Raw genomic sequence first — 21115 nt, 5'->3', positions numbered from 1 at the left:
GGGGTGCCCGGACCCCAGGTTGGGAACCACTGACCTAGATCAATCTGCAGATGCAGCCACTGTTAAAGGCGAAGTGCTGCTGTGCTTTTGTTCTACTCTTGAGATAAAACTGTATTCGTCTCTCCTTATCTTTTGACTCCTTATACTTGTATCGTTACAAAAAAATAATGCAATAATAAAAACTAAGTTAAATAAAATAAAATAATCAAATTTCTCTTTATTCTCTCTTTATTAATCTCTTCAGAACATTCTGTGGCAGCCAAAACCGGTGGCTGTTTCCCTGGTAATGCTCAGGTTATCCTTGAGGGCGGGGCTACTAAACAGATGCGAGACCTTCACCCTGGCGAGCAAGTCTTGGCCTCTTCAATGACAGATGGTCATGGACCCCTTCTCTACAGCCCGGTCTTATCCTTTCTGGACCACCAGCCCAACGTCACAAAGATCTTCTACATCATTGGCACCAACACAGGACTTAATATTACTCTCACAGCTGCTCACTTGATCTTTGTCACAGTCTGCACTGGTGGGCTGAGTGAGTCAAAGTGGGAGAACACACTCAAAGAGCCACTTTTGGGCTCCATACGGGAGGGCAGGCCTAGCTGGGAAGCAGGTCTGAGGACGGTTTTTGCCAGTGAGGTTCGGCCAGGACAGTGCGTACTTACGTCACAAGGGAAAACAGGGTCACGGGCAACACTTTCAGTTGTGACCTTTGTAGAAGAACAGAGGAGCACCGGGCTGTATGCCCCACTAACACAGCATGGCTCCATAGTGGTGAATGGTGTGCTGGCATCCTGCTATGCTGCTGTGGACAATCACCATTTGGCCCACTGGATCCTGGCCCCACTGAGGTTCTTCTACAGCCTGATGGGACCCTCAGAACCGCAGACTGACGGCCTGCACTGGTACCCTTGGCTTCTACAGAGGCTGGGGCAAATGCTGTTGGACGCTGGACACTTCCACCCCTGGGGGATTGAGCAAGGACATAGGCAGGAGCCACAGAGACTTGTTTCACACTGATGACTTCATTCACCTACCTGTATTCAGAAGCACCAAAGCACAGATTGAGGGACCACCAAAGACAGTTGATTTTATACTGAAGATTTGTTTTTACCTTACTTGCCTGCGTTTGCTGTACTTCAACAAACTCCTTTTTGTAGCACATGTAAAATTGTGCAAAAGACAAACAGAAGACACTGGGAGCATTAGTTTTATACTTTTGATCATTTCAATTTTATTCCTTCCAGAAGATTTAGAGGATTAGAAAGACAACCAAAGACATTTTTCTGTCAGTGTTTGACAGGATATTAAACTTAAATGACAACAGAAATATTTACATAAGTATCTCCCATGTTCAGTTTAAGAGTTGAAGGTCTATGTCAATATTTGCAGTTCCACTCAGAGCACCTCAGAGATAAAAAAAACAAAAAACAAACAGGGACTGTGGTTCGAAACAATATCTTTCATTTAAAAAACAAAAAATGTAGGAAGTAAGACAACCACATTTCATCATTCTTTGTACTGTATTTACTGTAATCTGTCAACATTTGTGCAGCCTGAGATCACGCTGGGGCTTACTGATATAGTTAGAGGAAATTTAAACATGTGACTAAACTTGGTGTGATTTGAAGCTCTATATGTAGAAAGGTATTTATACAGTTAAGTAATGTTAATAAGGAAAGAAAGACAACAAAGCAGTAGCAATTTGTTAGTGTTGCATTATAGCTTCACATCTGAAAAGGGCTTTGGAATGATGATGGACACTGTGTTTATACTTAAGTACTGATGCAAAACAGCTGCATGGGGTTATAACAGCCACGCTGTCAATCTGTTTATTCAAGTACGTCATCTGCTTTCAGTCAACTTGATTGTCTCAGACTGATTCATATGGTTTATATATACTGTACATCTTCATGTTTTTATCAGTTACTTTATTTAAAACGTGTGTTTTTTTTTGTATTTTGCATTGTTTCAGGTTTTCAATTTTCAGGTCAGTAGTATCTAGTTAAGGTATACACACATCTATGTATACACAACACTCAGGCTGTATTCAACTACTGTATTAAGCACCAGCTATGCATCATATTAAATAACAGATAGCAAATCTCTTTATCTTGAATAGAAAGTTACTTGATAGCTCTCCTTTGCATGGTCTTTTTTTATATTCCATCTATCATCCAAGACTTAAGACCTAGATTCGCAGAGGTATAGACATTTTCGTTTTTAACACTATGGGAAGCAGTTGTGATAGGTGGCTGAATGAATATGGATAAACGTGTAGTTGATATTGCCCAAAGTGTTCTTCCAGTCGTCACTGTAGACTCAAACTTTGCAAGTATCTAGAAACTCCAAGGCGTTATTCTATATGCCTTCTTAAAGATTTGTCACATATGTATATTAAGCTATTGTTGGAGAGACTATCTAAAGATCTATTTTTTAGAAAATAATGTAAACTATTGTTATTTTCGTCAACTATGTGCATACAATTTGTATTTGAAACATAAAGTTGTTGTTTTTAAACCCAAACTACTCTGTGATTTTTTTGGTAACAACAAATTGAGATCATATGCCATTAGTAATCACTATAGTACTAATATCTACTGTTTACTCTATGTAATAAAGTCCCTTTTTATTTACATCATGCTTGTTCTGATAGAGAGGCCCTGGCTTTTTTTATTCAGAAATATCAATAAGGGCTAGCATATGGGTTTTAAACATTTGCTGATAATCATCTGTTACATGTTTATCCATAAGCAGCCATAAAAGTGAGTGATCGCTGTAAATGGTGATGCATCACAACAGCTGGAACAATGTGAATGCAGCATGAATAGCTGTGGTTACAGGGTGGGCTGCTGGTTGGTTTCAGTACCAAGGACAGCAGCACACAGCAACCGCTCCTCTTTCCTCCTCATGATGCCTGCATGCTTTTTTCAGGATGTAGAGTTAGTTCTGCTGGATGCTTCTGTACTTGCAGAGAATACATCAATATAGCAAAATCTGCAGATGAACAGAATTCAGCAAATCAAAAAAGACACTTTTTGTTTTTCTTAGTCAACAGTCAAAGTAGACTACACACAAGAACCACAAAAGATCAATAAAGAAAAGGAGATTCTACGTAATCTTTATTATTATTGGTCATTTAGGTACAGGAAAAACCTTTTTGTCATATCCCATAGCTCATCACAGGAGACACTGTCATCCATATAGATGAATAGAGAACCAGACCCAGGTGAAACATACTGTATGTTTGAAAATAAAAAAATATGAAAGTGATTGGTTCATCTAAATATGCAAGTGATGTTCTCACGTGAGGCTTTTTTCAAATACGTATGAAAAAATCATGCACATCTCAAGTGTTTAAAATACTGAAAACCATTGCAAAACATTTGTCCACCTGAGTCTGGTGGTTTGAAGTGTTTCTCTCTGTGTCCTGTCTCCATGTAATCATGTTTAAATCTGTTTGGACCACGATACCCCGGCAACATTTTGAGGCAAGGCTAATGGATAGCAATTATAATCAGGACTGATTTGAGAGGGAATGGTGGAAAAATATGCCATATATAGCTGCCCATCATCCCTCTTACTAAGAAAATAAAAAATAATAAAAAATAAATAAATCTGCCTGTTTCAGCTGCCTCAAAAGTGACCCAAGTATCATTGTCTTAAATTAAGGGTGTTCACATAACAACACATGGGAAGTCAGCATGCTCACAGTAACTCACACACAGATATGAATGTCTTTATAGAATATGAATATTATCTGTCATCACAGCTTGGCAAAATTACACTTATACACAACCAATGCACAATAACACCTGGAACCATAATACCAGCCAGTGGGAAAAGACCCAAATACGTTTGAGTTGTCTTTGTCCAGTCAGGAAAAAACTTCCTGTAAAACGAATAACCTCATCCCCTGGTAGGTGGTGGTGATATTGTCCAATAACAATAGCCTATAGATAAATAATTGATGCTTCCAAACAACCCGTAAACACACACACATACAATCGCACACAACCATTTTCTCGCACAATTATTACATGTTAATAACATGAGAAATGTGTATCTCTTCTGAGTCAGTGACTGAATAAATGAGATAGTTTTAACTACCTACAGTAAGCGGCTATGTTGAGAGCAGTAAACCTGACAGAAGTACAAAATACTCCATAACATCCTACAGTAAGTTGGCAATTATGTTGACATAGTTACATTAGGCTATATGTAGTCATTGCTTGGCAGCATACAAAAATAAAAGAAGTTGCTCTGGTGCATAATCTCAATCATCTGCATTTGAGTTGTCTCTATGCAAACGGAAGGAATTGTTTTCGGCACATTTTTCAAAAAACGAATGAGGCTGGCTCAGTTATTATATATTTGATTAGCATTAAGGTGTAACCAAATCTGCCTAACTATTATACTACCAGTAGCAGCGTCTCATTGTTGTAGTTTGGTAGCTAGCTTTTTAGCTAGCCTGGCTAATGCATATTTGGAATCCCCTGTGAAAAATATTTTTTTTACATGCCCACTTCACACAACTTCACACAAACTCAAACAACAAGGAATAAAAAAACCTGACTGACAAAGATGAAAACATCGTGCTTTTCTACTCTATAGGACTCTGGGATCAGTATCTCTGTTTGGATTTAATTTTATATTGAATTCCTGCTGTCTTTAACTAGGTTGGTGTCAGATGACTAGTTAAATGCATATGCATTTATTTGGATTTTAACAACAGGTTCATACTACTCATACTGTACTACCATTTAATCTAAACTAATACGACAACCAGGGGCGCATGTTTCAATGTTTCACAAGTACACAATCAAAGTAGGAATAAAAGATGGGCTGAATGTGTCCAACAGGCATTGGGTCAGCACAACCCCAGAACTAATAAGAGTGACTGGATCAGTAAATAACAAATACTGGCACCGAAACCGCAATGCTTAATCTTTACTGATACACCCCCTGCTATGCTCCACCTCCACTTATATATGGTCAGAGTGGCAGCCAACCACCACAGGTGAGGAAACATGCATGCCCAAAAAAATAAATGACACTTTACGGCTACACGTGGCTAAAACAGACTACTGCCAAAAATAAACATTTGTTTTAACAACCCACTTGTACAAGAGAAGATGGAGATCTGCCTCAGCAGCATTGGCAGTGGCTTAATTCAAGCCGAGTTGTTGGTGAAATTGCTATATATATTTATATATATATCCTCACTGTTCATGTGTTTATGGGCTGGGTACGTGCTGATTCTGCACCTTATGTATTCAAAGGTCTTTTGCATTTGACTGGAGTGAAATTGCCAGCTAAGAATTTGTTCTCTTTGCCAGTGTGTTACTCTGCTGGGTGAATGTTTCAAACATAGTGAGGACTCTACTAAGTTTACATTTACCTTTCTGTCAGTCTGGCTTTAGTAATTACACCCCATCCTTTATAAAAAATAAAATAAAAACACACACACACACACACACACACACACACACATTGCAGGGCTTATATGTGTGTAAGGGATAATTTGCTACAGTTGGCATTGTCTTAATAATTTTAAACTGTTCTCAATCTCTCAGTATCAGATGAACAAAAGCACGTCTCAAAATACATTTTCTCTGTTATGGTGGTGGAATATGCCTTGGAGAGTTTATGATGACACATGGCTAAGAATAAAACATAATGCAATTGCAGTAGCAGCCATTGCAGAGGCACCCATCCCTGCATCGATCCTGTATGATCAGGATTCTGTAATCAATTCCTCCGATATGGAGTAGCAACAATAGCGCAGCAAGACAGCAAAGAGTGGGACCTGTGAAATGGCTACATCTGTAATTGTAAATGTTGGCAGAAATCCAAAGAAATGCCAAGATCCACTTTTAGCACAGTGTAGCAGACCTTAGAAATGCAGGATTTCAACCACGGCTGTGACAGCTCTGCTTCTATGGCCAAAGTCCTAGTAAAGATACCGTATCAGGGCAAGAGAGGAAAGGAAGGATTGAGGCAAGAGGAAGAGAGACATGAAGAAGGAAGCTGGAATGACGTCCTGTCCTTCTCTTTCACAGCCTCTGGGTAAAATTTTCAGGGAATACTCCTTTAAGGGCATTTCCTTTGTTCTGCCGCCAGTCGTCCTGCTTCATTCCCATCAGCCAGCCATCATCCTAAAAACACAGACATGCAAATAAAGACATTCACCTCACTGTCACTGTGACACCACAGTAAATACCTGTGTATGTGTGTGTGTGTGTGTGTGTGTGTGTATGTGTGTGTGTGTGTGTGTGTGTGTACCTGTTCTTCAGGGTTGTCAAAGGGGATTACCAGCACCACATCACCAGTCTTCATCTCCAGTTCGTCTGTGTCGTTGGCAGCATAATCATGCATCACCTGGAGCTATAAATGAAAAAAACATGAATGATCGATATATTTATACACAATGCATATTTGGGTTAAGTAGATGCTCAGCACTATAGAGATCTTATTTGGTTTTACCTTAAACAAGAAGCCAGGTGGCATTTCTTCAGGCTCTGATGCTACTTCTGTTGATTCTACTGCTACTTCAGGTGTCTAGAACAAACAAATGTTCTATTTACTGACATGTAGTGCACAATGAAAAACGTGTTCATCTTTTAAAGAGCCATAATTAAGCCGTGGATGTCTTTTTTTCTCCAAAACATGATTTAATGAAAATCTGCCAACAGAATTTTCTATAAGAGTGTCTGTAACCTGAAACTAGACAATAAAGGATACTTGCTTTTAGAAAATGCTTAAAGTCCAGTTTCAGTACTGGAAACAATGTTAAAGCTATAGTGCGTAGTTTCTGTCGCCCCCATGAGGAATTCTAAGTAATGACAACAACATTGTTGGCGCATCCACATTATACAGCCTTCCGTGACCCCACCCCTCCTCCGCGCAGTTGCTAGTAGCCAAAGAGGACAAGGAGGATTAATAAAACATGATGGACTCTTCACAAGAGGTAATTATCTTCACTCGAGCTTCTGCGTGGGAATGTCACTGGACGACACAATCTTCTGAATACTGAGAAATACAGAGAGAGTTGAGTGGAGCTGAAAGTCTTAATTAGCTTTGTAGGAACTCATTTGGCAATGGCTTAAATGTAATGGATGTTCAATAATATTAAAAAGTTACGCACTAAAGCTTTAAGTAATTTATATGTTTTTGATTAAATGAAATGTAATTTCAAGCATGTTAAGGAACAATGTTTTTCTGACATATAGACAAAAATGATGTGATTTTCTTCTAGTAAATGAGAAGAAGCATGATGCAATATAGTCACCTAAAACATATATACAGATACATAACAAATATTTAGGGGTGGTGTAAGCTCTTCAAAGAACAGTGTTACAATATTACATCATTATATTGATATCTGTAATTTTGCAATGAAAAGCACATTAAAAAATAAAAAAAATGTATAAAGCACATAACAGTTATTGCATGTTATAGTAGTTCCTCTTTCACGAACCTCCTCTGTCGGTGCTTCCTCCTCTGGTGCTGCAGCAGCTGTTGCTGCAGACTCACCCTGGGAGCAGAGAGACATAGAATAACAGAAAGAGATCAGAGAATGAGACATATGAAAGATTGAAATAAGGAGGGGGAAAAAATGAAAGAAAGAAGAACAGACAAACAAGACAAAGACAGACAAAAAGACAAGCCGGCCAGCCTAAACAGCAAAGTTATAGCTAATATAAGCAAGTATGTGGAATAGACGGTAAGCTTGGATTCTAATGCACAGGTTTTGCACAGCATACTATATGAATGGATTTTTGATTAGCAGTGACTGGGATTAGTTAAGTGTATTGAGAAGCAGGTGTTTATACTCTTCATATTCCCTCAGCAATTAATTTCTAACTTGCCCTCTGTTGCACAGTTGATGCATCCATGCTGTTGGTCCAGATGCATCCTAATATTTCCATCTTAAGATTTCTCCATATCTCGACCTTCCATTCACAATTTATCTCTTTATCATCTGTTTCTGTCCAGTACTGCATGCTCAAACCTCCTCCTCAAAAACCGATGCATCCACCATTTTCGTCCAGATGCATCTCTCCATTTTTTCTCTCCTTGGTTACCTGACCCTCTTCATCATCCAATGTAGCAGCAGCTGGTGTGGCTTCTTCCTCAGCGACATCAGCTGGAGTCTCAGCTGCAGGTGTTTCATCCTCTGGGGCGGGCACTTCTGTGACCGGCTGGCAGTCCCCACCATCACCCCAGTCCTCCTGGGCTTCAGCCACGGGATTGTAATGAGCCTGCTGGCTCTCATCATCCCCCTTTGCCTGCTGAGCCAGAGCCACAGGGTCATAGCGAACTGGTCGGGTTCCGTCATCCCCCCAGCCCTCTGCGGCGGCTGCTATGGGGTCATAGCGGATAGGCTGCGTACCATCATCTCCCCAGGCATCTGCAGCAGCAGCCAAAGGGTCATAGTGCTGCTTGGTGTGCTCTTCCTGGGCACCAATGTCCTCATGCTGAGGGGCAAGGGTCAGGTTTCAAGGAGTCAGAAGTAAAAAAAAATATATTTTACTTTATGGGTATTATTAGGGGTTTAATAGTTGAGGAAATTTTAAGGGACAAAAAGATAAGGTATAAGGGATATTTGAGGCTAGATTCAGCATCTCAATGGGCAAAAGGCTTGGAAATTAGCAGGACCAGGACAAAAGAAGAATCTTTGCAGGGCGTGTGGGGGTATGGCCAAAGTATGAAGAACACAGTGGGCTAAGAACAATGTAAAAAATATTTTTGAGGGACAAGCGATTAGGAAATTGATAAAGATATTAGTTTGGCACTCACGGGGTGCAAGGGTTGTATTATCAGAATGGTATTCAAAAATTAAAGCTAGTGTGCAGAACTTTTACATATAAATGAACGTCTGTTACATCCAGACCTTGCCAAACGAGTTCACACAATGCGGATTAAACCTATGAACGCCAGGGAAAGCTCTGTGTATTTTTCAGTATACCGGAGTTGTGGTGTCTGATTTTGTTGGTGACATGGTGCATCGTAAGTATGCCAATACAGCTTATTTGTACTCAGAATGAGTAGTTTATTAACTCTACAACAACGTGGTTACATCAGAGTTCCATAAGCAGTACACAAAGTGCCGTCAACCAACCTTGCTCACTCACTTACAGTACTTCACAAAGTAGCTGCTTATTCTGGCTCTCTGATTGGTTACACAGCATGTCAGTCTACCTGTGTTTTTCCAAAACCTTGACAGGCAGGTAGGGGTGAGAGACCACAGCGACGTGGTGTTATTATGAACAGATGCTTTCCTTAAGCACGTCAACAGCGTTTGTGTAATTACTCTCACTGCCAGAAGGGGGAGAGAAAAGTTCCGCAATTCAGCTTTAAAGGAGTTCAAACATTAAAGGACCATACAGGTGATTTTGCTTGCTTTAGCCCATTAACTAAAAATTGTGTTCCCTGTATCTGTTTTTGCAGATTCCCTGATTTTTCCTCTGGTGCCACTAGGTTTACAGTTTTGCCTTAGAGTAAAATGTGAAACAACTAGATTGTCCCTTATTTAGATTTTGGTTTATAATTTATGCTAAATTATAGTCCCATCAGATAAACATAACCCTGCTTATCATCAGCATGTTAGCATTGTCTTTGTCAGCATGTTTGCATGGTGTTAGCATTTCACTCAAAGCACCACTGTGCCTGTGATGCAAAAATAATGCCTCATTAGTAAAAGGGCTAAAACCTGCTAAACCACAAGAATGGCCTTTTAAGGGTTTAACCATGGATGAGGGTTGGGGGAGTTGCCATCAAACATTATTTAGATTAAACTTATTTGTAATATTTAAGGGACAATGGAACAGTTTTGCAACATATTAGCAGAAAGATGCCATGGACCTCGATGGGAGGAGTTCAGCAGTAAGTCATCATCACCATCATTCATCACCATCATCATCATCATCGTCATCATTATCATTAGCATTATCATCAGACCCAAGAAGATAGATGTAGAAGGATAGACCTTTACAGAGAAGGTTCGGATCAAATTAAACGACAGATGAAGATAAGGAAGTGTGGCAGCAGAAGGCAGAAACGCAAAAACTATCAGCCTTTTCCCATCAGAAAATAGATGTTGGATCTTCTGCATGTAGTTTGCAAGCATGGTTTATATTCCCACGGCTATGTTCAGATGGAGAAAGAGGAAGGAAGCTTTGTAAGAGAAGAAGTGTCATTCCTTTCTGAGCAATAACTACTTTGCCTCAAGCTATAATACAGCAGAACTGTATGATTGTTGAGACACATCTCTCTTACAGTGATAGGCATGAACAAAAAGGTTAGTTAATGGTCAGAATGTCAAGTTGCAAGCAAGGCTTTGTGAAGTTGCCGACCAGCTTGTTCATTTATTTCCATGAAACAAGCCACTGAAAACAAGAGCAACTTCACTCAACTTGCAGAACAAAACTGTTCCCTGTGTGTCACATGGAGCATGTAAAGGCTACATGTTCTGTCAGTGTAACATGTGAACATACAGGGATACAAGAGAAAACAGAAAGAAAGGTTGATTCAGTTACAAATCATTTCACAAAGATGGGATCTCATAACTCATTTAAGTTTGTAATTTTCTATGGATGTGGTGGGTGGCTTACGATCAATCCTATATAGGTTTTAGGTCAACAGTATGCTGTTTATCATCAATATACTGTGCATCCCGCAACTTTACTGTAGAAGAGAAAGTGACGGCTAGAGGATTGCACATCAGACACCATTTATATTGATTCAATAAACTATATTACAGTGTAAAATGTCAGTTTGAAACTGAATTGACCCACGCTCATTCCCAAGTTCAATTTGTGCTGTACAACAATCTCTTCAGTGTCACATCAAGCACTGCAGACACAAAGACAACGCACAAACATATTTGGGACAGACAAATGAAAGAGATCCATTTATGGAACTGCTTTTTTATCTACAGTAAAAGCCATTATAGAAGTACCCAACATGTCCTGCAACAAGCATATTGAGAGTGGGGCTTGTATAATGGCTATTTTGTAGTAAATGTAAGCATTGACAAATGAGTTGATGGTTACTATGAACACAATAAGAAATAAGAATATGCTGATGAAGATGATGATCATATTGGTAATTACAGTATATATTTTTGAATGTTTAAAACATGTTTTATGGTGAGGATGATATGCTTACCCATGAGTCCCAGTTTGCCATCTGTGAAAAGCAGAGGAAGAATAGCATGAGAAGACAGAACTAAGCTCTTTACAAAACTCTTTTCCGTTGCATTTAATAATACATTTCCGGTGCAGGTCCCATGCTCTAAACCTACAAGCCCAAGCAGTAGATCTCCAGAAGACCAAGAGTACAGGCAAAACCAGCTAAATGATGTTATTGAGCTGCAGAGTGGGGAGTTTATTCTCTGCAGGTTTGTTCCTGTGAGTGCATCCTTTAACCTTTTAAAAATTACAGTACAATCATTCCATGTAGCCATTAGATTCATAGTTTACAAAGGTGTAGTTCAGAAAATATGCAAAGTCAAAGTAGGTATTTTAAATCACACAGCCCACATTCATTCTGTTTTCTGAAAAGAAACAGGAATTTTGTAAATTTTTTTAATACAATTTTAAGAATTTCTGTTATGAACTCTGAGTCTGTAAACAATTACATTACTGTAACAATGGATGCCATTACTGACAGTGTTGTAATTCTCAAGCCTATGACCATGGACATGATGATGAGTTTTGAAATCACACTAAGTGTAAAGTTTGGGGATTTTAATGATTGTGTTACTTTACGTTAGTGTTGTAATGCCATAGATTGTCTAAAGAATACAGAGTGATCTACAGGCGATCTAAACAAGCAAAATATTAAAATATAAAATAAAGTATTAAAATAATCGACTATGGTTTTGAGTTGGATTTATGTTTGGGACTATAACTAAAAGGGATCAAAACATTTTGTTGGCAGGACTATAACCTTTCAGTTAAGGTTGTTAATGATAGCATTGTCATTATTTATCTTTTTATTTTATTTATCTTTTGTTTCTTTTAATGTTGCTTTTAATGTTCTCTGTTGCTATGTACTGTATTGTGTTATTCTGATTATGTGTCGGACCCCAGGAAGACAGCCCTGCTGTAGCTAATGCGGATCCTAATAAACTAAACTGAACTGTTTGATCTTTTCCCTACATGTTCTGTCATAATAGGGCCAGTTTACCTCACTCTGGTACCTACTAACTGGGTCAAAGTATACAGAAGGCTTCATGCCATCATTCATTAGTGTATAAGAATGCTGTATTGAAGCTGTGTAGCAGACCTGGATCAAACAACAGCTGAATATATTTGGAATGAAATAGCATGAGGTGTACTATATTTTATCCCACCATCCAAGCAATATGAGCAACTTTAGATTGCTCAGTTGTACGCTCAGATAAAGTAAGTACAACTCATTTCATTCCAGTATCTAAAACTATATTCTGCTGTAGAGTTCTGAAGAGAAGGAAGTAAGACCAGAGCAGGGCTTTAGTCTACAGTACTGCCATGAGTGCTCTGTGGATAGTGCTGCAGCAGGAAGAAGTGGTCACTAAAAGCAGGAGCAGTTTGGTAAATTGGAAAGAAGCAGGTAACACCTCAAACTATGCCATCCTTATCAAGTGATTTTATTGTGTATCCAGACAAGCATGTTTCAATATATTTAAAGTCAAACAACTGCACTGGCAACCGGAAATATTGTTGTTCCCATAAGCATAATAAATAGATGGCAAAGTTCTCTTGGACTTAGATATCATGAACTTAATTTAATACATGAATAAAATAAAAAATCTCTTGTGAAGTTTGGCATTTCTTGCAGTGGAGGGTCTCTCTACGATCTATATGTTCATGCCATGAATCATCCACCTGTGTGACCGTAGAGGCTTTGGTTGTTACACTGAAAGAGTCCAGGTCCATGTCCAACAGGCTGCTCACTGCAGGACTGTCAAACTGATAACAACAGGAATAGGAGCTCTCATTGGCTAACAGGGTGCAATAGAGGGTCAAGGAACAGGACAGAAGAGACAGCAAAGAAGGATAGACAAGAGTAGACATGAATAGACTAGAATAGAATAGGAGAAGGAGGAGGAGGGGCAGGCCAGATAAAGGAACACACAGGGCTCCGACCTGCGCAGGAGAGTTGGAAGTTAAAGGGCTATGGCTGTTTGTCGACAGCAGCTGCTCACTAACCTCTGTAGGGGAGGTGACGCTGATATCTGGAGTAGCTGCAGCATCAAACAGGCTGACGATGTTCTCTGTTTTCAACTCCTTAGATGGGGTCACCTTGGGTGGAGGAGGCACTGCAGGCCTTAGCTAGAACGGTAAAAGAAACAATAATAACGTTGTGCTACAAGTAAATATTAAGCCAAGGCTCGATTAATAAGCATTGTGTTTTCAGTCTGCATTTTACAAAACTGAATTTAATGCATTTAATGTTTAAAAAAAATGATATTTAATAATTAAGAGTTAGATAAAAAAATGTTGGGAAGAAAATTGTAGAACTTAAACTCAGATGACAAAATGAACTTATTTATCTCAGCACAGATAACCGATCACATTAACGATGGCTCCTACATGAAATGCAGCCAGCATGATTGTTATTAGTCACACCTGTGTAGAGACATTATTCAGACACGACTCTGAACAAAGAGACGGTCTTAGTGTGTGAGAGCGTGTGTGTTTACCTTGGATGGAGATTTAGGGATTGGCGGTGGTCCTCCTGGCCTGAGAGTGTGGTTAGATGCTTCTTTTCCAACCGCACTGAGTGAATGAGAGAGAGAGAGAGAGAGAGAGAGAGAGAGAGAGAGAGAGAGAGAGAGAGAGAGAGAGAAAGGGCAAAATAGAGAATACAGACATATTACAGAGAAAGTAACAAGGATAGCAAATGATGTGAGAGAAAGGTCGATCAAAGGTTAAAAAGTACAGCTAACACAACTTAAAAAGTTAAAATGCATGCTCTACAGTCCAAGCGTAAGTTGTTGTTGTTGTTGCAAGTGCTGTCATGCAAGAAGAGTGAGCCTCACAAGCGAGCAGTAATAGAGGCACTCACTGTTGACAAAAAGCAGCGCTAGATCTGTAGATATTTAAGGTTTGGAAAACCTGCAATTTATTGCTGGACCAGGCAATTTTGTACATTTGTGGCTTCAAATGGCAGAAAGAGGTAACTATTTGAAAATTCAAGCACTATGTTACCGAGACTCAAAGTGGACAAGTGGGGCCTCCGGAGGGCAGCTTTTATTTATTAACACCAAAAGCTCCAGGTGTATTTTGTTAATACACTGTAATTGTAACCTTGTTTGGGAATATGCAGGACTAAAGCAATGTACTCATGATAAGGGCCCTAAGGTGAATCCTGCTTACCTGATTTTGAAGCCTTGGGTTGATCTAGCTAGAACACCTTTATCATTTCAGTTTTGTGCTCCTACGCTGCATATCTCTAAATGAATATGTTTAGTCAAATTATCGCACAGAAACTGAGAAGCTACTGTAGAAAAACTGTACACATTACACAGATAAGGGGAGTAAAAAGGGGTTAATCAGGGACAAGCAACTCATTTTGTGGCCCCCCCTAGTGGATTCATCATGTACATGTACATTACTCCACTACGTATCTTGCGTTTTGGGTTGTATTGTTACGTAACAGTCTTGCCTGGTGGAGCATTAAACATGCAGGTTTGCTCAACTCTTATATATCTACTCTGGGAGCATAGCTCTCTCATCAGTGTCTGTGAATTCACAACCAAGCACTAGTTCTCCCTCAACTCTCTCAAGCCTGCAGACTGACTGACAGACAGACAGCTGGACACACAGGTCAGTTGGACGGACAGACAAGAGTTGTGTCACTATGGTTACCACAGTTGCTGCCGGTTACCTCCTATTTGTTCCTGACGATGAGGTGCCGCTGGTACCTGTCTTTCTGAAAGGGGGGTTCAGGGGTGGCTCCAGGTTAATGCATGCCATTTAGTTTGTCTATTGCTGTAGCTTAAAATACTTTTGATAACTAGTGTTTTAATCCAGGAGTTTCATATTTTGTAAGTTTCCCCACTTGGCTTACAGTAAACCTATGGGGAAAATTAATGAGGTTGTTAAAAATAACCTTACCTCTTAATTTACTGCTATTTTAACTTCTGATGTTGCTCACTACATTCATCAAGCACGATAAATTATGTGTTCTCAAGAGGTTCAAAAATGTGCACACATTTCTGAAAAGATTTATATTTGCCCAAGTCTAGAAGATGCCATAGAAATACAACATTTTGTAATTAAGATGACCAACCACAGTGATTGATTGATGAGGCTCAGCACTCAACGATTTCCGGGATCTCACACAAACAGATGTTTTCAAGTAGACTACAGGATTTCTTTAGAAGCACGAAAACCTGAGGTTACTATATTAACAAAATACTTTTGATTACTAAATAGCATCACTGTCGCCTGTCGGTGTTAATCTATGTTGCTTTCATAAAAATCTATTAACCTATAGAAACCTATTTGATGAAAAGATATCTTGGCACTTAATTTCGTGAATCGTTTTAGAATCAATATCTGCAATGTTTAAAGAATATTCAATGAAACTAACCTGCTTGCTTGGTGGATGTCTGTTCTTTCCAATTTTTCCAAGGTGTCATACAAATCCTGATCCAACTACAGAGGGGGGGAAGACGGGGTGTTAGATAAGTATACTTAACAACAACAGCATTACATCATCATCATGTTTGCATCATCATGTCCAAATTCAGATAGACAGTGTTTACAACTCTCAAACTCAGACAGTAAAACAGAGGACAATATCATGTCCTACTTAGGATTGGGTACCGAAACCCGGTTCCACTATAGAATTCTGGATGGATTCCTACGCAACCGGTAGGAATCGGACTGGATTAGAACACAAATTACGGTTCCTCATTTCGGTTTCACTTAATGTGTCGACTGAAATATTTTCCCCCTGTCGCTCCCAAACAGACGTATTGTAGTTGTGTGTTAGGTGACTGTTAGGTTTACTTATTATATATTTAAGTACTTTAAAACGTTAATATGTTGTTACATTTAAATAATTTTCAATTTTAAAAAAACTCTATAAAAGAGCCTTTCTTTGATGTCATTTTTCAGTTTTTCAAGAATCGGTTTAGGAATCGGAATCGTTTTAGAATTGTAAAAATCCAAACGATACCCAACCCTAGTCCTACTGTATTTTTACAGAAAAAAAAGAACTTTCCGGACAGCAACAAGCCATTTCATTAGATTTAATTGCTGATGTAGTATAAACTGGCACTGTCGACATTTACCATTAACTGTTATCTTTTACACTGTGTCAATTTATTTTGTCTGGTCTTTATCTAAATTCAGCACTAATAGAGGTTCATACACAAGACTTACCCGGCCAATTTCCTTGTGAAACTTCTCCTCAAAACCAGCCAAACTCTGGAAGGTGCTGACATAAAATCCAACACGACTAGAAAGGGCAGAGAAGAGAGAGCGAGAGAGACAGTATTGATTGCATTACTGGCCTGACTTAATTTAGCATCCTGTAAGGACAAGCAATGTAGCACAGATGTAAGTGAAATGTAATTACAGCATCCATCCATCAACAGGAAAATCTGTTTCCACAGACACTCACACACATACACACCTGTTCCAGAGGGAAGGCAACTCCTCTTGCAAGTCAATATTAATCTCCTCAAACACCTTCTGGGCTCTCTCCAGCTCTTCCTCAGCCTGAAAAACACACACACACACACACACACACACACACACACACACACACACACACACACACACACAGACACAGACACACACATTGGCACAATGCATTGGGGTATGTTTTGTATGTGTGCTTAACATCCCCTGACACTTATGCTTGTGCTTCGAGATGGTTTGTCTGCAGTTGTTCTGTCGTTGTCATTTTCATTTTGCCTTTGATAGATATTCAACAGTTGCAAGTAATAGGGAACACGGGCAGAAAAAGAGAGAGATAAAATGCAACAAGTTCAAAGTGCAGGAAGATTATTGTGTACCTGGTTCCTGGACAGACTGCTCTGGGCAACATTGTGTGCAGACAAGATACCCTGAGCCCAACCTGGAGTGGCCCTCTCCAACAAAGAAGAGGGCTAGAGGAGAGAGTCAGAATACAACAAAAAAACACAATTTATTTGTATGTAAATGACATCATTATCAGGGTGCCACTACTTTTGTATCAAAACATTTTTAATTTTTGTTTTACCTTGGTAATTTTAATGCCCCCATCCTTTTTCTTGGTCTTGTGTGTGGTGGCATAGTTGTGCCTGGCACTGTCGTAATCAACCAGCTTCCTGTCCCTCTTAGCTATACGTGCCTGAACAAAAAAAGGAGAATGTGTTATTCAGTGTCTGCGTCTTCAAGGAAAAACTCAGTTTTCATCTTCCAAACATAAACTTGTTTTCCGGGAGTGTATGATTATTCAAAATTCAGTAAGAGCCTAATCATATACAGTATAATGTGGAGCTGGCTGCCACTGCATGAACACTAAATGCTAGTTATTTTTTGGTTCTGGTTTCTGCAGGTTTCTATGACAACACCACTTACCTTGATATCAGGGAACTGGCCCAGGTAAGTATCCATGGAGATGAGAGCATGATCGACCAACTTTTGGTGGTAGTCAGTCCACAGCACATCACAGTCCTGCAGCATGGATGAACATAACAGTACCATACATAATCACAACCAGAGATAAGAAAAAAAAGTTGTTTAATTGCAAAAGTATGATTCTTAGATATATTTCTCCACCACTTTTTAGTTAATTCCAGTAGCTCTGTTGCTATGTCTTGGCTCGTGGTCTTGTATATAAATTAAGAATAAACTGAAACCCTTTTAACTGATTGCAGCGTTTTCTTACAGCTAGCTTGTGGTACTTTTGTCACATAAGAACCATTAATCTAAAAGTAATTTCAAAAGTAATGCACTTAATGAAGTCAGAAGAAATTCTAAAGTGTTAAACACCATTTCTTACATGAGTTTATAATTTTGCTAATTCCTAATTCTAAAAAGGAATTAGCAAGCTGTGCGGACCCTAGGAAACATTGCTGCTGTGATGCATAAGCTAATCAGGAGCCAAGCACACACACACACACACACACACACACACACACACACACACACACACACACACACACACACACACACACAGACAATCGATCAACTAATATACTATAAAGTGGTTCTGACCTATATATGGAAACCAGCTTGTCCTCTCTTACAGGCAATTTCTGTATTTTAAACACATTCATAAAAAAGGGTTTCTGACCTCCACAATCGAATCCACTTCGTTCTTGCCGTACCACTCTGGCTCATACATGTCAGCCAAACATGCCTGCACGTTTTTGGAGGACTCGTGCATGGCTGAGGACAACACACACATTTATTCTACATAAGCAGAAGATCGATTTAGCTTGGTACATGCAAGTGTGAATTTGTACAGGCTTGTGTGTGTCACCTTTTACTGCCTCCAGGTATGCCCGAAGGTCCCTTTGCAGTTTGCTGCCTTCAGTCTAGGGGTGAAACACAAAACATGGGGCTTAGAACACAAAATGAACCAGTGTGAGGAGACACGTTCACAGCCTGTTGAGCCAGTTCATATTTCAGTCTCAGCAAATTAGCCTGTTAGAGCTAATGCAAAATTCTGTTTATATTTGGAGAAGGTACATGCATGACTAAAAAGTCTGGCAAGCTATATAACTATGCAATAATTGGTCACTAGCATTATTGATTTCTAGAAATACTCTGCCATTCGACATAGTGCCATTCACTGGACTGTACTCACATATTGTTTGTTGAAGTTGATCACTCCCTCCTCAAAAGCAACATCTTTGGTCTCATCAGCTTTGCCAAGCTTCTGAAGAACCTGTCAGCCAAACACATAACATTAGTCACAATACCAAGGGTAAGGTTAGCAATTGATTCTGTTTAGCTTTAAGACAGAAGAAGGGATATGTTCCCTAAAAGACACAGCACCTGTGAACCTCTTCTTGTCTTGACCTCTCGCTTTCAAGTTTATGATCAAATGTGGTTTTTTTTGCATTCATGGGTAAAATGAGTGGGTTGCAGTATTATAACACAACGTATATAAGAGATAATCACATCATACATGAATGCATGTATGCATTATATACATTATTTCCATACAAATGCATATACATATTGTCAATACAGTAGCATTCACACATGTATAAAGCACACTGTGTTTAATAGGTCACCATTATCTGTTTTCTCTCTGCCTGTCTCTCTTTAACCCTACAGTACATGATGCATAATGATAGACAAATAGCGCCCCCTGCCATTTATTCACGGCATGAACGCATAGACTAGGCCTCATATCTACCATCTATAGACTACATATTGCAGCATGGGTAATACTTATCATCATAGTGCTAGCAAAATGTAAGGGAGTGTTTCTGCAGTCACCGTTTGTGTGAAAAACACTTATTGAGATACCCAGATATTGGTTTAAAATGCCAGAAACACATCAGTCATGGGCTAAATTATGAGTAAGCTTACCGCATCTCACTGCATTATGCACGTGCCCGCTGTATGACATTGACTACAGGAACGATGTGTTTAAAGTGGACATCCCCATCCCCAAATAGCCTACAGCCCCCTTATTATTATGATGTCGTGATGCGACACTGCGCCTTAGTAGAGGATGCGGCACTGCTGCTTCACGGCGTTGTAGGCCTGAACGATAATTCCCCATACATTAACACGTTCGTGAGCAGCTCTTACCTTTTCTTGGGCTCTCGTTAATTTTTTCTGAACGTTGCTGGCCACTTTTCCTGCGGTCAACCCTTTCCCCAAATTCAACTCAGCCATCTTGTAGCGCAGATCAGTCTTTGGATGCGGGAAGGAAGGCAATAAGAGCAATAACGATCTGATGGACCGCTACGGGGATCGTTGAGGCAAATTCATCAAGGTCCAGTGGAGAAATAATGGCGATAAATGCAATTATGTGATGTAATGATGTATATTTAAAAGGGATGTGTGTGAAGAAAGCTAAGCTGTATTCTCAAATGTTGAACTGCTGTGTGCGCGTCCGTGACAGAGGAGGATGCTGATGCTCTTAAAGGCACAGTTGCTGCTGCGCGTCCACACAGGAATCTGTACATTATATGAGACTACACATCAACAGATACATTATGAACACAATGTGCTGCTTTAAAATAAAATTCTGCACCAACGATTTAGAAAAATGTTCTTTGTTGATCTTTGTAATCTCAATGTTTAACTTAAAATTGGCCTCAGACATTCTCAATATATAGGCTGTCAAGTCTTAAAATTATCTATTATTATGTCTCAAATAAATACATAAATAAATAGATAAATAAATATAATATCATAAAGAGCCTAGCAAACATTCACAATTAACCTAAACAAACATTGGTAAGAAATAAGACCAGGCCTGCTTTAAAGCATGCATCTATTAACGCTTTAAAGACCCATCTTTCTTAATCTGATATTATATCGTTACGTAACACGTGAAGTGACATGAGAAGCTGAAAAGCAGCGCAGCAGCCAAGTGACTCAAGGAATAAACACTTTCTACACACTCATGTTTTAAGTTTTAAATATGAATGTCTTGATATTTCTCTGCAGTGTACCTTGAAATATATTAGACCAAAATATCTCAAATTAACATTATTGTGAACGACCCATCAATTGTAAAATGTGTATATGATGGAAAAGGCTTCTGTCAAGCACTACATCTGATACTCTGATAGTGTGTCTTTTTCGGGATAGTCAACAGCTCCCAAGACACACTGAACTAGCCTATATGTGTCACTATATATTACAACAGGTTTTATCTGGTGCACAAAATAAAATGTGTTTAGGTTCCACCGTAGACTGTATAGGGTTCCAGCCATCGCCCACAGGAGCTCTCCATGAGATGGCGCCATTGCCTCATATCATATCCACATACGTACAGGATGTACAGAGCTCTGATTAAGTTCTTTCACTTTTTAAAACCTGGCTGCTTTTGCTCAACGGCTGCAAAAGTCTGACGGAGGACTGATGCTCTGCAGATAGGCCTCTAGAGGGGAGTCTGCCAACACCACACAGATCAGGCTGTTCTGAGTGATGTT

General features: G+C 39.3%; 2 protein-coding genes across 2 annotated transcripts in view; one reads left to right on the top strand and one right to left on the bottom strand.

The window, feature by feature from the left end:
- LOC144525143 (indian hedgehog B protein-like) overlaps positions 1-2491 on the top strand; it is a 7779-nt gene extending 5288 nt beyond the window's left edge. The window contains exon 4 of the mRNA XM_078261684.1: positions 245-2491. Within this exon, the coding sequence (XP_078117810.1) occupies positions 245-1017 (773 nt within the window). The 3' untranslated portion in view covers positions 1018-2491. The remainder of the gene's footprint in view (positions 1-244) is intronic.
- Positions 2492-3112: 621 nt separating this feature from the next.
- bin1a (bridging integrator 1a) lies at positions 3113-20064 on the bottom strand. The gene is made up of 19 exons (XM_078261683.1): positions 19761-20064; positions 18802-18882; positions 18475-18529; positions 18286-18380; positions 17568-17663; positions 17227-17337; positions 17021-17113; positions 16636-16721; positions 16383-16458; positions 15586-15650; positions 14878-14922; positions 13691-13766; positions 13197-13319; positions 11170-11190; positions 8085-8477; positions 7478-7534; positions 6484-6558; positions 6283-6384; positions 3113-6155 (listed from the first exon to the last, which is right to left on the bottom strand). Exons 1-19 carry the CDS (start codon positions 19845-19847, stop codon positions 6054-6056), a joined length of 1839 nt encoding a protein of 612 aa, XP_078117809.1. The 5' UTR covers positions 19848-20064; the 3' UTR covers positions 3113-6053.
- Positions 20065-21115: the final 1051 nt, after the last annotated feature.

This window comes from Sander vitreus, chromosome 11 (genome assembly GCF_031162955.1).
Source record: "Sander vitreus isolate 19-12246 chromosome 11, sanVit1, whole genome shotgun sequence".
Lineage (NCBI taxonomy): Eukaryota > Metazoa > Chordata > Actinopteri > Perciformes > Percidae > Sander > Sander vitreus.
This window is presented reverse-complemented; position numbering and strand designations above follow the sequence as displayed.

Coding starts and splice junctions, on each gene's coding strand:
- bin1a (XM_078261683.1), bottom strand. CDS start 19,847: ATGGCTGAGTTGAATTTGGGGAAAGGGTTGACCGCAGGAAAAGTGGCC. Junction 16,722..17,020: donor GCAGTCTGTCCAGGAACCAG/GTACACAATAAT, acceptor TGTGTTTTTCAG/GCTGAGGAAGAGCTGGAGAG. Junction 13,767..14,877: donor TCGTCAGGAACAAATAGGAG/GTAACCGGCAGC, acceptor TCATTCACTCAG/TGCGGTTGGAAAAGAAGCAT.